General features: G+C 37.2%; 1 protein-coding gene across 1 annotated transcript in view; it reads right to left on the reverse strand.

Moving 5' to 3' along the window:
* LOC309840393 (uncharacterized protein) overlaps positions 1-10865 on the reverse strand; it is a gene marked incomplete at its 5' end in the record, with an annotated part of 40274 nt that extends 29409 nt beyond the window's left edge. The window contains 2 exons of the mRNA XM_082682442.1: positions 8920-9035; positions 9926-10865. Coding sequence (XP_082538568.1) covers positions 8920-9035; positions 9926-10865 — 1056 coding nt within the window. The remainder of the gene's footprint in view (positions 1-8919; positions 9036-9925) is intronic.
* Between the last annotated feature and the right edge of the window lie 3025 nt (positions 10866-13890).

Consider the following 13890-nt stretch of genomic DNA (forward strand, 5'->3'; position numbering starts at 1 on the left):
GTTCAATATCAATAAAGGTTTATATATGTGTGCGTATATGTGTGTTTTCTTAGGTAAAGTGTCTACAACAAGTGTTTGTCATTAGTCAGGATTTGGGGAGTAACTTTGGTCCTGTTGACTGTCTTCCTGATGATTGGTTAATGTTCTTTGAAGAACTGGTTAATGCTTGTTCTGGAAGCATATTTATATTTTCTCTTTGGGGGTGAATTTGTAAGTGGAAATAAACATTTTAATTCTTCCTATGTTGTTTATCTCATAGTTATTTTTATTTCCTTTATGTATCTCTGTTTTGAATCTTAAGAATATATATTTCTAAGATTTCTTTTAAAATTTACTTCCTGAATGGGGTGCCTGGGTGGCTCAGTTAGCTAAGCATCTGACTCTTGATTTCGACTCAGGTCATGATCTCAGGGCTGTAAGATCAAGTCCTGAGTTGGGCTGTGTGATGCATATGGAGACTGCTTAAGATTCTCTCCTCCTTCTCCCTCTGCCTCTCCTTCCATCTCTACCCCCCTCTCTAAAAAGATAAAATAAAAATAAAAAATAAAGGAAAAACCCATAATAAACATTAAAAATCTTTAAAATTTACTTCCTGAGTAAACCAAAGAAAGACAAATACTGTGTGATTTCATTAATATATAGAATCTAGAAAACAAAACAAAACAAAAACTCAAAGATACAGAGAAATGATTGGTGGTTTGGTAGTTGCCAGAGACAGGGGCTGGAAAGGTGAGCAAAATGAGGTATAAGATAAATTAATCCTGAGGATATAGTGTACCCAATTGTGATTATTGTCAGTAATATTGTATGCATATTTGAGAGTTGCTAAGAGAAAATTCTTAAAAGTTCTCATTACAAAAACAAATTGTAACTCTGTGGTGATAGATGTTAACAAAACTGTGGTAACCATTCTGCAATACATATATCAAATTATTACACTGTACACCTAAAACTAGTGCAATGTTACATGTCAATTAAATTATTTCTGAGGTCATAAAGACCTAAATTGCAGATAGTTTATTTTTAGCTGTATTGATATAATCACTGCTGATTAAGTTGAAATTTCAAATTCATAAGGCAAATCCATTTGTCAAAGAAAAGGCAAATAATTAAGATTATTTTTAATGTATATTTGTGTGTCCTTAAAAGTTATTTTCTTCTTAACCTAAGTGACTAATATTACACAGGGAAAAATGAACAAAGGAAAAAAGGTACAAATATACTATTTTTAGCTTCACCACCGAGCATTCAACCTCTGCTGCAAAAGATTTGCACACTTTTGGTTGACAATACGATAAGTTAATTTTAAAAATTTTATGCATTTTTGTTATAATAATGTCAGATGAATCTTGAAAAATGTTTCAAACTGATGCAATTTTTAGCTGAAATGTAAGCCTTCTTTCTGACAGCTACAGTCTAAAGCGATCTCTCCCTGTAAATTTCAAAACTTGTAATGACCTTCTATATAGAATTTATTGGTGCTATCTTTTCCTATGGAGATTTTGTGTTACATTTACTATATGACCAAAAGGAGAGAGACCACAACACAGTCAATGCCATAGACATTTCAGGGTTCCTATAGCTCAATTGACAATAGCATTTTACAGTTATCACTATTATTTATATGTAACTATTATCCCATGAAGAGGAAAGGGATTATTCTTTAAATATTCTTAAGTTCCTGAATAATTAAAATACAAACATGAAAAAACATGAAAACTCAAAAATAAATGTTTGCCAAATATTCTAATCTATGTTCAATATTTATAGATGGACGTCGTAATAAGCATGAAACAAACCCATCCATAAAATTTTATTTATTTTCAAGGTTGCAAAGGACAAACCAGGAAAAGTATTTTGTAGCTAATGTTACAAAAGCTTTTTGTTTGTTGTTATGATGATGTACGGAGTTACCAGAATGTTGGATGACTGAGTACAATCTCTGAGCTATGTCTTCTAGAACAAGTGTGTCATAACTTTGTTACTCATCATAAAACATTGTTCCTCCTTTGTACCTTACTCTCAAAATTTGAAAGATAAGAATATGAGAGTAGATCAGACATGTTAAATTTTTATGTGCAATGAAAGTTAAAGTATGTGATGAGAGGCAGAAAAAAAATGTAAAAAAAAATGTGATGAGAGATTCCATGTAAAGTACCCATTCCTGTAGGCCCCCTTTATGCACAGAGGATGCATTCCAAAACCCCCAGTAGATGCCCGAAACTATGAATAGTACTGAACTCTCTATAAACCTCATTTTTTCCTATGCATACATACCTAGCATTGAGTTTAATTTATAAATTAGGCACAGTAAGAGATTAATAACAATAAATAATAATAAAATAAAACAAATCAATATACCATAAAAAAAAAAAAGTTAGGTGACTGCGGTCTCACAAAATATCTTACTGCACTGTACTCATTCTTCTTGAGATGATGTGAGATAAAATGTCTACAGGATGAGATGAAATGAGGTGAATGACACAGGCATTGCAACATGCCCTTAGGTTATTACTGACCTCTGACAATATATTGGAAGAAAGATCATCTCCTTCCAGACTGCAACTAACTGCAAGTAACACAAACCCCAGGAAGCAAAACCAAAGGTAATGGAGGGACTAGTGTATATAGGCCCAAACACACAAAATGTATCTATGATTTCACAACCCTTTAAAATTAATTTTTAGGGCTTTTTTGAAACTTTTTCCCAAGCCTTCTATCTTAATAATGCTTTCAAATATTAAAGGAAATGTTTGTGGACAAAATTATTGTGATTTATAAGCTGATGCTGCCATCTAGTGGCCAAGTTTAGCTACACCATAAGGAGGAATTCTTAAAATGCTACTTCACTATGGAAACCTGTCTTCCTTTTGTTTGAATCCTATATTCACTGAGACCATGTTAATAGATGACTTTTAAAAACAAGAAGGATAATAAAATATATTTCATGACTAATGTGAAATTGTGCCTTTCATGGTAGTGAAAACACATATCTAAAGCAAAACTTGTTCTAAAATAAAACTAAATATGTAAAACTAGGATTTTCAGAATGGAGGATATAAGGTCATTTTTAGGGAATCTTTGTTAACATGAAATGGAAGAGACTAATATCAGCCTCAGAAGTTAATGATCATCACATTCCTTTCCAAATGACCTCAGATGGATTTAACAAACTTCTGTTGAATCATTTCTGGGTCAGATATTGTGCTAGACTCTGATGATAAAGGAGTATCTCCCCAGGACACGTGATAAGGAAGAATTTCTTTTTGTTTAGGCTACAAAAATTTTATGAAATTTGATTGGGAACAGACGGTGTCTTATGCCTTCCTAACATCCATAAAGACGATCATACAAAATTTTTATTAGACAAGCAATAATAATAAATTAGAAATGCCAGTCACAACCTTCTGAGAACTTATCTGTAATAGTTTTCTGAATTTTATAATAATAAAGGGCCCTACATAATGTTATCTCCACTTCATAGATGGGTATAGTAAGAAATTGTTTAAATTGTTTAAATTTTCTGTATTATTGGATATAGCTCCTTATTTTGAATTTCACACCATGCAGTTTTACTTGGGAAGAATGAATATAACTAGGCCATTCCTATCTAAATTCTCTCTCTCTTCTCTCCCTTTTTCTCCCTCTCCCTCTATCTTTCACACACCCGAGTCTAAGCATATTTAAAAACAGGGTTTTGTTTTGTTTTTTTTTCTTGATTGTCTTTCACCTTGGTAGGGGATAAGGATGTGTGAAAACGGCATCTCTTCCTCTCTCCAGACATCTTCCTTAAACCTCTCTCTCTGTCTTTCCTCAAAATTCCATTTCAAATGCGTCCATCTGGAATAGACCAGATGTCCCTTTTCCCTTTTTTGGCAAGAGAATGACTCTTTCAGTGTAAGTGACGTGTCCATCCCACACCGGGTGGGGGCTGTAAATCACGAGATTCTGACTCTCCAAAACCTCAGAGATAACACTTGCACCAGGAGAGGAAGTCAGTCAGAGAATCCCAACACCCTGGACAGAGCTGCCAGATCGGGGATGAGGAGGAGGGGATACAAGAGGAAGAGGGCAGGGACGTAGTGCAGGCACACCCTCGAGACATTGTGGGTTCCCTTCCAGAGCCGTGCAAAAAAATGAGTATTACATTACGCAAATCAAATACATTTTTGTTTTGTTTTTTCAATGTATGTAAAAGTTCTAGTTACATTATACTGTAGTTTATTATGTACAATAGCATTATGTCTAAAAGAACAATGTACATACCTTAATTTAAAATACATTACTATTTTTGTATACAATACATACAAAGGCTCTGCCTTCGGCTCAGGTCATGATCTCAGGGTCCTGGGATTGAGCCCCGCATCGGGCTCTCTGCTCAGCAGGGAGCCTGCTTCCTCCTCTCTCTCTCTCTCTGCCTGCCTCTCTGCCTACTTGTGATCTCTCTGTCAAATAAATAAATAAAATCTTTTTTAAAAATAAAAAATAAAGACACGTGACTGCTAAAAAATGCTAGCCATCATCTGGGCTTTCGGCAACCTGTAATCTTTTGGCTGGTGGAGGGTCTTGACTCCACATTGATGGCTGCTCACTGGTCAGGGTGACTGTGGCCATTTCTTAAAGTTAAGACAACATGAAGTTGGCCACATCTGTTAACTTCTCACTTAACCACTCAGAGGTCATTGCAGGCTTATTAATTGGTCTATTTCAGTACGACGTCTCAGAGAATAGGGAAGCCTAAGGAGAGGGAGAGAGATGGGACCAGCAGCCGGTTGCTGGAGCTGTCAGAACACCCCCGTCTACGACAAGGTTCCCCATCTTACATGTACATGGTTTGTGGTGCCTCCAACAGTCACCATAGTAACACCAAGATCGCTGACCACCGATCATTAGAGCAAAAACAATAATAGTGAAAAGGTTTAAAATATTGCAAGAACGACCAAAGCGTGAGAGGGAGATTCAAAGTGAGAAAATGCTGTTGGGAAAATAATCGCCGATAGAATCGCTCACAGCCAGATTGCCCCAGACCTTCAACTCCTGACAAGCACGGTTATCTGCGAGGGACGGTAAAGTGAAGCACGATAAAATGAGATATGCCCGCATTTGTTTCTCTGGAAGGGTGTCAAATGCGGAGAGAGAGCATGAACAGAAACTCCTCCTCAACTCCATGCCTTTTTAAAGTGTGTTCTCCTGATTTTACTCTCCTTGAATGCATGAAAGCATAAAAGTCAAGCCAAGAGTCAACCCAAGTGCGGCGTGGGTGTTTAACTCCCACGGTCTGCCTTCGAAAGAGGGATTTCCATCCGTTTGAATTAGACGTGGTTATATAAGACAGGAAACTCAAAATAACAGTAACTGTAAAAAGCTATTTAAAGAAATTTATTTTCTCTGTCACTAAACAGATCTGGAGGTAGTCAATAGAGGACTAGTAAGGGCAGAAATACAGTATCAAGAACGTACATGCTTCCCCAAGGTAGCCGGTGAGTGCTCAAGGTCCAGCCCTTAAATCTGCATTCCAGGGAATAGGAAGGATATGGGGGTGAGGAAAGGCACTTTCTGAAGTTCTAAGGAGACTTGGTAGAAGCATCTTACCAAGTTTCCACTCCTCCAGCCAGGACCTGATCGCGTGTCAGCACTCGCCTCCAAAGGAGACTGAAAACTGCAGTCTTTTATTGTGCTTTGCAGTCTTTTATTGTGCTTTCCGTGTGTTCAGCTAAAAACAGGACACCTGTTAAAGAAGAGGAGAAAGAAAGACGGGATGCTTCTCCAGCAGTTTTGTCTGCAGAGACAAAGGGAACCTCTTGGTTTCTTTTCTTAGCTATTCTTTTTCCTAGATGATCTTATCAAGATGATGGTATTAGCATAATAGCGAAAAGCTTAAGTTTTGCTCTCTGGGATCTCAGTTAAAACCCCATCCCCACTGCTCATTAGCTGTACGGTGCATCCTGACATCTACTGTCCCATTATATTATTTTTGTAGAACTAGTACTGATGTTTAGCTGATTTACCTTTATTTACAAGCTTTTCTCCCTTAAATACATGCTCCATGGAGGAAGGGTCTTTGCCTGTCTTACTCACTGCTGTATCCTCAGAACCAGATAATGCCTACTAATTAGAAATCATCACTCACCACCATTATTAATTTTATAATTTCTTGGCAATTAAAAATATTTTTGAGAAGGATATTTAATAGAAAATAGTTTATTTAAAATATTTGATCTGTGATTTAGCTTAGAACTGGCTAAAATAATAGTTCATATGAAATTTTGTAAAATTACACACACACACACACACACACACACACAGAAAACTACTGGAATAATATAACCCAAATATTTAACATAGAGTATCTGTATAGACAAAATCATATTACAAAAACATGTGTTTTTTAAGATTTCACTATCTTTAAAATAGACTGTACATTTATGCATATCTGAAAGCTATATATAAACACAAACATACAGAAATAGAAAATGCCTGAAATAAGTGTATTAAAATAGACACATTTTTATATGCAACTTGCGGAATGACACGATTTTTTTCTTCTTTCTTTTCACTTTCCAAACACTCTAAAATAATTAAAGCTCCCCCAAAATGTGTTTTCATTTTTTCTCGTAGGCAATAACAGCAAAAAAATTTCAAATTTAGGCTCATATTTTATACTTATTAGTTCAAAGTCTTTTTGATTCGATTTATACATGAAATGATAGGATAACCTAAGTAAATTGAAACATCTCAATTAAAAAACTGTTGTGCCTCACCGTTGAAAAGCAGTGAGGCAAACCATGGTGAGAGTGGTTTGTGGATCTCTTGGAGGGCACAAAGCCTCTCATCACCTTCAGTGAGAACTCTGGCTAGGTCACAGATGCGTGCGCTCTCCATTAGCCCCATGGGACTTGCCCTTCAGCACCACTATATTTGGCACTGGAATTGCTCAAGTGAGATTCTAGATCACAGTTACTGACCCACCACTCTGAGTTCAGATGGCTCACATCCATCTAAATGAGTTCTATTGGTTCATTCCTTAAATGAGCCACCCATAAAATATCAAGAGCCTTGGCAAAAGTAGTGTCTACACAGATGATCCCAGTGGATTTCAGGGAATTTTTAAGCACCTGAAGAACAGCTGATGTCACCCACTCCATTCCAAAGATCGAGTTTTTATCAAGAGATGTTTTAGAGGCACCGGGGCTCATAATCAATTTTGCATCCCTTTTCTTAACTGGAAACTTTTTCTTAGGACATTTATTAAAGTTTCATTATTTGAGTGAAACATAAAACGTGGTATAGCTTGTCTGGTGTTGTCACCCAACATCATGCGATGAACAAAATCTTAAGACCCGGGGGGCGCCTGGGTGGTGGCTCAGTGGGTTAGGCCACTGCCTTCGGCTGGGGTCATGATCTCAGGGTCCTGGGATAGAGTCCCGCGTCGGGCTCTCTGCTCAGCGGGGAGCCTGCTTCCTCCTCTCTCTCTGCCTACTTGTGATCTCTTTCTGTCAAATAAATAAATAAAATCTTAAAAAAAAAAAAAAAGACTTGGGGACCCACATTATTTGTCCATCAGCAAACCCCCCAAGGCTGTAAGAGTCAAGTATTACAGAAGAGAGGAGCTGGGTTGTGATTTGGATCAACTCGTGCTGAGACTCAGAGTGGCCACTGAAATGACTGGGATGCATTTCCTGCCGTCAATCACCTCATGTAGCTTTCCTTCTTTCAGATGGCTTCAGGGGTATTACGTGTCATACGCCGTAGGGTACTTGGGGCTCACAAAACTCCCCGTAGACCCCAGGCTGAACCAAATCTACCTGGATCCCAGTAACTCAGGTGAAAAATGTTTGGGATGTTTTGTTGTAGTTATTTTTTTTTAATGTTGCATAATTTTCCTAGTCCAAAAATCATAGAGAACACAGATCAGATTCATATTTGTACCCTGAAGCATTAAACTTAGAAATTAAAGACTCTACTGCCAAAAAACTCAGTAAGAAGGGGGGAAAAAGAGAATGCCCAAGAACCTTCCTTCAGTGCAGGATCTGTGCTGTAAAGGCACAGCCTAAAACACTGATAATTTTCCTTTCACCAAGAGAAAATGAAATCACTTATTTCACCGTTGGAGCAAACACACACACCTGAGAGTGTTGATCCCAGCCTTTATCTAATCAATTATTTCAAAAATAAATAAGGGATGTAAATTAAATGGAAGGAATTTCTGAGGTAAAATCTGAATCCTTTTCAGAGCATTCCATCGGCACTAATTCTGTCTCTCCTGTTTCCTAGCCTGTGACTCATTTCTGCTGTCTGAGGCAGTCGCCTCATTGAAACCACAATATGCCACTTCATTGTCTTGGTGGTCAGATCCTTCCACAACCCGCTCACTCCCTCGGAACTCAAGCCACTCTATGCCAGTCCTTGCAAAGTTCTATGCCTGTAATAACTGCATTAGTCAAAACAGGCTCATGATCCCAAGAAGGAATGGCTGGGACACCATCATTCCACCAATACTGGTAAAGAAATTATTTATTTATCCACTAACGCCATCATGAAATTTATTAGGGCACAGACTTGAGATACATTTTTGCTTTAGTTCTCCCCACATTATTCCTGAGGCATGTCTCACTCTGCTTTTTCCCCGTATATCTTTCTATAAACTGGAGATAAGTTCTCTATTTTTAGATCACATTCAGCAATCAGGGCTCAAACCACTCGGGCTTGCAGCAAAAAAACACTTTTCAAAAAATCACGTTCTCTTCTCTGATGTAATTATAATACCTCTTGAATTGTTCCACTGTTGTGTGAGGGACAGACAGGTGTTAAAATATATTTTAAATTTCATTTTATTGTATTTCTTTTTCTTTCTAATTTCGAACAACAAAAAGAGACTAATATGAGAACAGGATATACATTTTCTTCATTTTAGTTTACCTCTGGCTTCTCAACACCTATTGCCTCTGATTTTTTTAGAATTTCCTTGTTCTCTCCTTCACCCGTTTGCATTTTATTTCTAATTTCTATAATAAACGATGCCAGTTTATTTTTGTCTGAAAGAAATAGAAAAACCAAATATAGATATTAAAGTAATAGTGGGAACAGCTTCAGAGTCAAATATGTAAAGAGACATCTCTCTTGTCACTTGTCACTTGGTGGAAGATTAAGAATAAAAGTTTTTTATCGTCAATATTGTTCACCTTCTGCTTGTATTTGCTTTTTTCTGCAGTCATTGTGACATAGTATTCTCAGAAGCAAGGACAAAGAAAATACACATAAGAGATATTTGAAGGAATATGATATGAGGAGTTCCTTTTGTTAAAAAATAATAATTTGTAGTAGAGGCATCTGGGTGGCTCAGTGGTTTAAAGCCTCTGCCTTGGGCTCAGGTCATGATCTCAGGGTCCTGGGATCCAGCCCCGCATCCAGCTCTCTGCTCAGCAGGGAGCCTGCTTCCTCCTCTCTCTCTCTCTCTCTGCCTTCCTCTCTGCCTATTTGTGATCTTTGTCTGTCAAATAAATTTAAAAATAATAATAATAATTTGTAGCTAAGTGACCTGCTCTGTTTTCTATTTTAAATTCTGGATTTAGGAATGGAGGTCATATATGTCATTCCAATGAGTCTCTGCTGGTCTGGACACATATATTGGTCCAACTAGTGCCATAGCATTTGTAGCTAGATGATCCAGCACTTATTAGATTTTTATCTTATGCTCAATAAATGAAATTATTTGAGGAAACAGAATTGCTCTGATTTTTGATGACTGGGGATTTTTATTATCCACGTGCACATGATTGAAAGGGAGCTTTAAAGAAATAGTTGGCAAGGATTCCATACTCTAAACTCTGCACATTGCTAGTCTCTTTGGATGATGACCAGATAGACTAACCATGTCTGGAAGCTTTTCCTTCTATCTATTTTGTATTCCAGATTGGAATTTAACTTCTGATACAAAACTTGCTCCTGACGATCGTTCTGCGCATGGCAGCTTTCACTTCTTTATTTCTCAAGCTGTAGATGAGAGGGTTCAACATGGGGATCACCGCGGTGTAGAACACCGACACCACTTTGTTGACGTCTAGGGAAAAAATTGCACCTGGCCGCACATAGATAAAGAAGAGAGTCCCGTATAAGATGGACACCGCCGTGAGATGGGAGGAGCAGGTGGAAAAGGCTTTGCGCCTCCCATCAGCAGAGCGGATCCTCAGGATGGCAGTAAGGATGTAGAAATAGGAGATTATAATGGTCAGGCTACTGACAACCAGGACAGCTCCAGCCACAATGAAAACCAACAATTTATTGATCCGGGTGTCGGCACATACCAGAGAAAGAAGAGGGGACATGTCACAGAAGAAATGATTAATAATGTTGGAGCGACAAAAGGGAAGCCGAAAAGCAGCTGTTGTATGAGTCATGGTGCTCAGGAAGCCAACAGTATAGGGTCCAACCACCAGCTGGATGCAAAGTCTCTGTGACATGGTTACAGAATACAGTAATGGGTTACAGATGGCCACATAGCGGTCATAGGCCATGGACGCCAGCAGAAGGCACTCAATGGCCACGAAGAACCCAAAGAACCATTGCTGCAAAGCACAGCCCAGGAAGGAGATGGCCTTCCTGTCAGCGAAGAAGTCCGTGAGCATCTTGGGACCCACTACAGATGAAAAGCAGACATCCACAAAGGACAGGTGACTGAGAAAAAAGTACATGGGCGTGTGAAGGTGGGAATCCATCTGAATGAGAATAATCATACCCAAGTTTCCTGTCATGGTAACGAGGTAAAAAAATAGAAAGAGCAAGAAAAGGAAGACTTGCATCTGAGGATGATACTTTAAGCCTATGAAAATAAACTCTGTGATTCTTGTATGGTTTCCATCAGCCATTGATCGCGTTGGTCTTCTAAAGTGAGAAAAGCAGAAAATAGATGATGCGCACAAGTTTAAATAATTTGAAAACATAACATGATACACAAGAAAAGAAACTACAGGTCTAATTTGGGAACATCAATATAAAAAGAGACTAAATTAAATGCTAGCAAATCAAATATAGTAAAGTTCTTAAGAGCAATATGGCTTAAATGTTTTAAAGAGATTAGAACTAGGAATTGGGTCACCATTTGAAAACCTATAAAATTTCTCACCACATTTACATATTGAAAGGAAATGCATTAAATTACTTTAATAAAATTTTTTAAATAATTTGATAAAATGTGACTCAAAAAAAAAGAATAAAAGGAAGTAAGGAAAAGAAAAACTTCCCAAATTGGAAACAAAAAGGAACTACTTAACTCAGTAAGAAGAATCTTCTTGAAACTCCCAGAGAATATATGTGCACAGGGTAAGCACTGGAAACATTCACACTATCACCAAAATCTAGATATTCTCACATTTTGTACTGTTTAACATTATACTGGAGAACACGTCTGAAGTACTAAACCATAAATTTAAAAAAGATGTAAGAATTCTAGAAAACAGGGATAATATTTACAGACAAAAGTGTACAATAGTCAACCAATAAAATAGCTTTCTTAGAAAAAAAAAATGAAGGAGTTCATCCAAATAGTGAAGGTCAGTGTAAAAAAGTCAGTAATTTCCTATGAATTATAATGAAATGGAATCATTGACTCAAAATGATAATATAGCTATAAATAAGCCTGATAAGGAATGTTCAAGATTCATATGAAGAAAAATATAAATTATAGGACTTTAGTGTGCCAGGGAAGAAATGCCCAAATGCCCATGTATTTATTAAGATTCATTTCTTCCTGAGAAAACAAAACTTAGCTCTAACAGGGAGAGGAGAATCTTCATGGTCATTTCTCATGTTGAAATAACAGACACGGATACATCAATTGTGAAGTGAATAGGAAACAATATTTCCCTCACAGATAGACTACAGATATAAAGTACCCTAACAACATTGGGCGGGGGGTGGGTGACAAATATTTTATTACTCAATGAGAAATTTTATTTTCTAAAATTAGAGACTATCTGAAATTTTTGTTTGGAATTATATCAGCAAGGTGAAATATTCCACTCTGGTCTGGACTATCTAAGACCATCTGACGGAGTAAAACAGTCTCAGTTCCCAGCCCAGGTACAAAACTCCGTGTGAGGGCTGTCTGATACAACTCTCTACATGGGTCTTACCTTTATAGTTTTCAAGGAAACAGGACACTGTGCTACCTGTTTGGTTTAGGCCTATTCTGATGTTGTAATGTTGGCCCCTTTACACAGCCCTGCTTTGTTTTGAGCTCATGAGAACTGTTCTTGATTTAAATTCCACCTAACAGCCCCACTTCTCAAAATCCTGTAATAACATCTTCTTTTAATTTATGGTTTAGTACTTCAGATGTGTTCCCCAATATAATGTTAAATAGTACAAAATGTGATAATATCTAGTTTTTGGTTATAGTGTGAATGTTTGCAGTGCTTACCCTGTGCACATATATTCTCTGGGAGTTTCAAGAAGATTCTTCTTACAGAGTTAAGTAGTTCCTTTTTGTTCCTTTGTTCAAGGAAACATTCATAGTTCCTAGCTATGCTGTATGGTCTCCCACATTGCACTGGGTCAAAAGCTGATTGGGTCAGGCTACAAACTTGCTCCTGGCTGTCTAAAACTGATTGAAGACTAGAACAACCAACACATTATGTGGCAAATTTAATGCAATTTCAACCAACTGGAAAAATTAAATGAAAATATAATTTTTGAAGAGACAATCTGATTTTTCAATTTGTGGAAGAGAAAAATGTTCAAAAATAGCAAAGACAATTTCAAAAAAGGAAAGCAAAGAAAGGGATATACTATTCCAGATATCAACACATCAATAAAGCCATTGCACTTAAACCCGTAAGATGATGTTACTAGAGGGACGCCTGGGTCCGTGAGTTAAAGCCTCTGCCTTTGGCACAGGCCATGATCTCAGGGTCCTGGGATAGAGCCCTGCATCAAGCTCTCTACTCAACGGGGAGCCTGCTTCCCTTCCTCTCTCTGCCTGCCTCTCTGCCTACTTGTGATCTCTGGCTGTCAAATAAATAAATAAAATCTTAAAAAAAAAAAAAAGATGTTGTTACTAGAATAGATGAATAGGAGACAGAAAAACTGAAAAACCATAGGCAGATCTAGGCATAGATGTCAATTTAGAATAAATAAGTCATCTTTCAATCAGCAAAGTAAGGATTGATTACTGCTAAAAAAGTGCTACAATATTTGTATAAAAATTTGAAAAAATAGATAATATTAAAATTCTACCCCACACCACTAAACTAAAAAGGAAACTTCTAACTATAAACATGTCCTATGAAAACACTGAGAAATAACGCTATGATGTGTTGTAGGGTTGGTCTTCTAAAACGGAACATAAAAATCACCTGAAGAAAATGGTGAACATTTTTACTACATCCTAGTTTTAAGTAGATGGATACACTCCAAGCAAAAATAAGACACACAGATGGAAAAAATACTGGAGCATATGTCACAAAGGATTATAATCGGATCACTTCAAGAACTGCCACACATTAGATACTAAAATACTCATTGTGACACAAGGCAGATAGATGCAGACTGGCCTGCCGCAGACAGGATGCTTGAAGTCCCGACGAATACGAAAGGATGTTCAATATCCCAGATCATCACAGAAACCAAACTGAAACAACAATTATATGCTATTTTCACCCATCAAAGTGACAAGATATTCAGAAATGAGAAAATGTAAAATACTGACAAAGCCGGGAGACAATAAGCGGTCACAGGAAATCAGGGGCTGCAGCAAGGCCACAGCCTCTGGATGGCAGTGTTTTACTGTCTCTTGAAAAAAATTTTTTTTTAAGTGCATACTGAGGCCTCAGAAATTCTTAATTAAAATTACTTAGCATCCACCCTGAGGAAACACAGAATGGAAAAAACAAT

This window comes from Mustela nivalis, assembly GCF_964662115.1.
Source record: "Mustela nivalis genome assembly, chromosome: 9".
In the NCBI taxonomy this organism is placed as follows: domain Eukaryota; kingdom Metazoa; phylum Chordata; class Mammalia; order Carnivora; family Mustelidae; genus Mustela; species Mustela nivalis.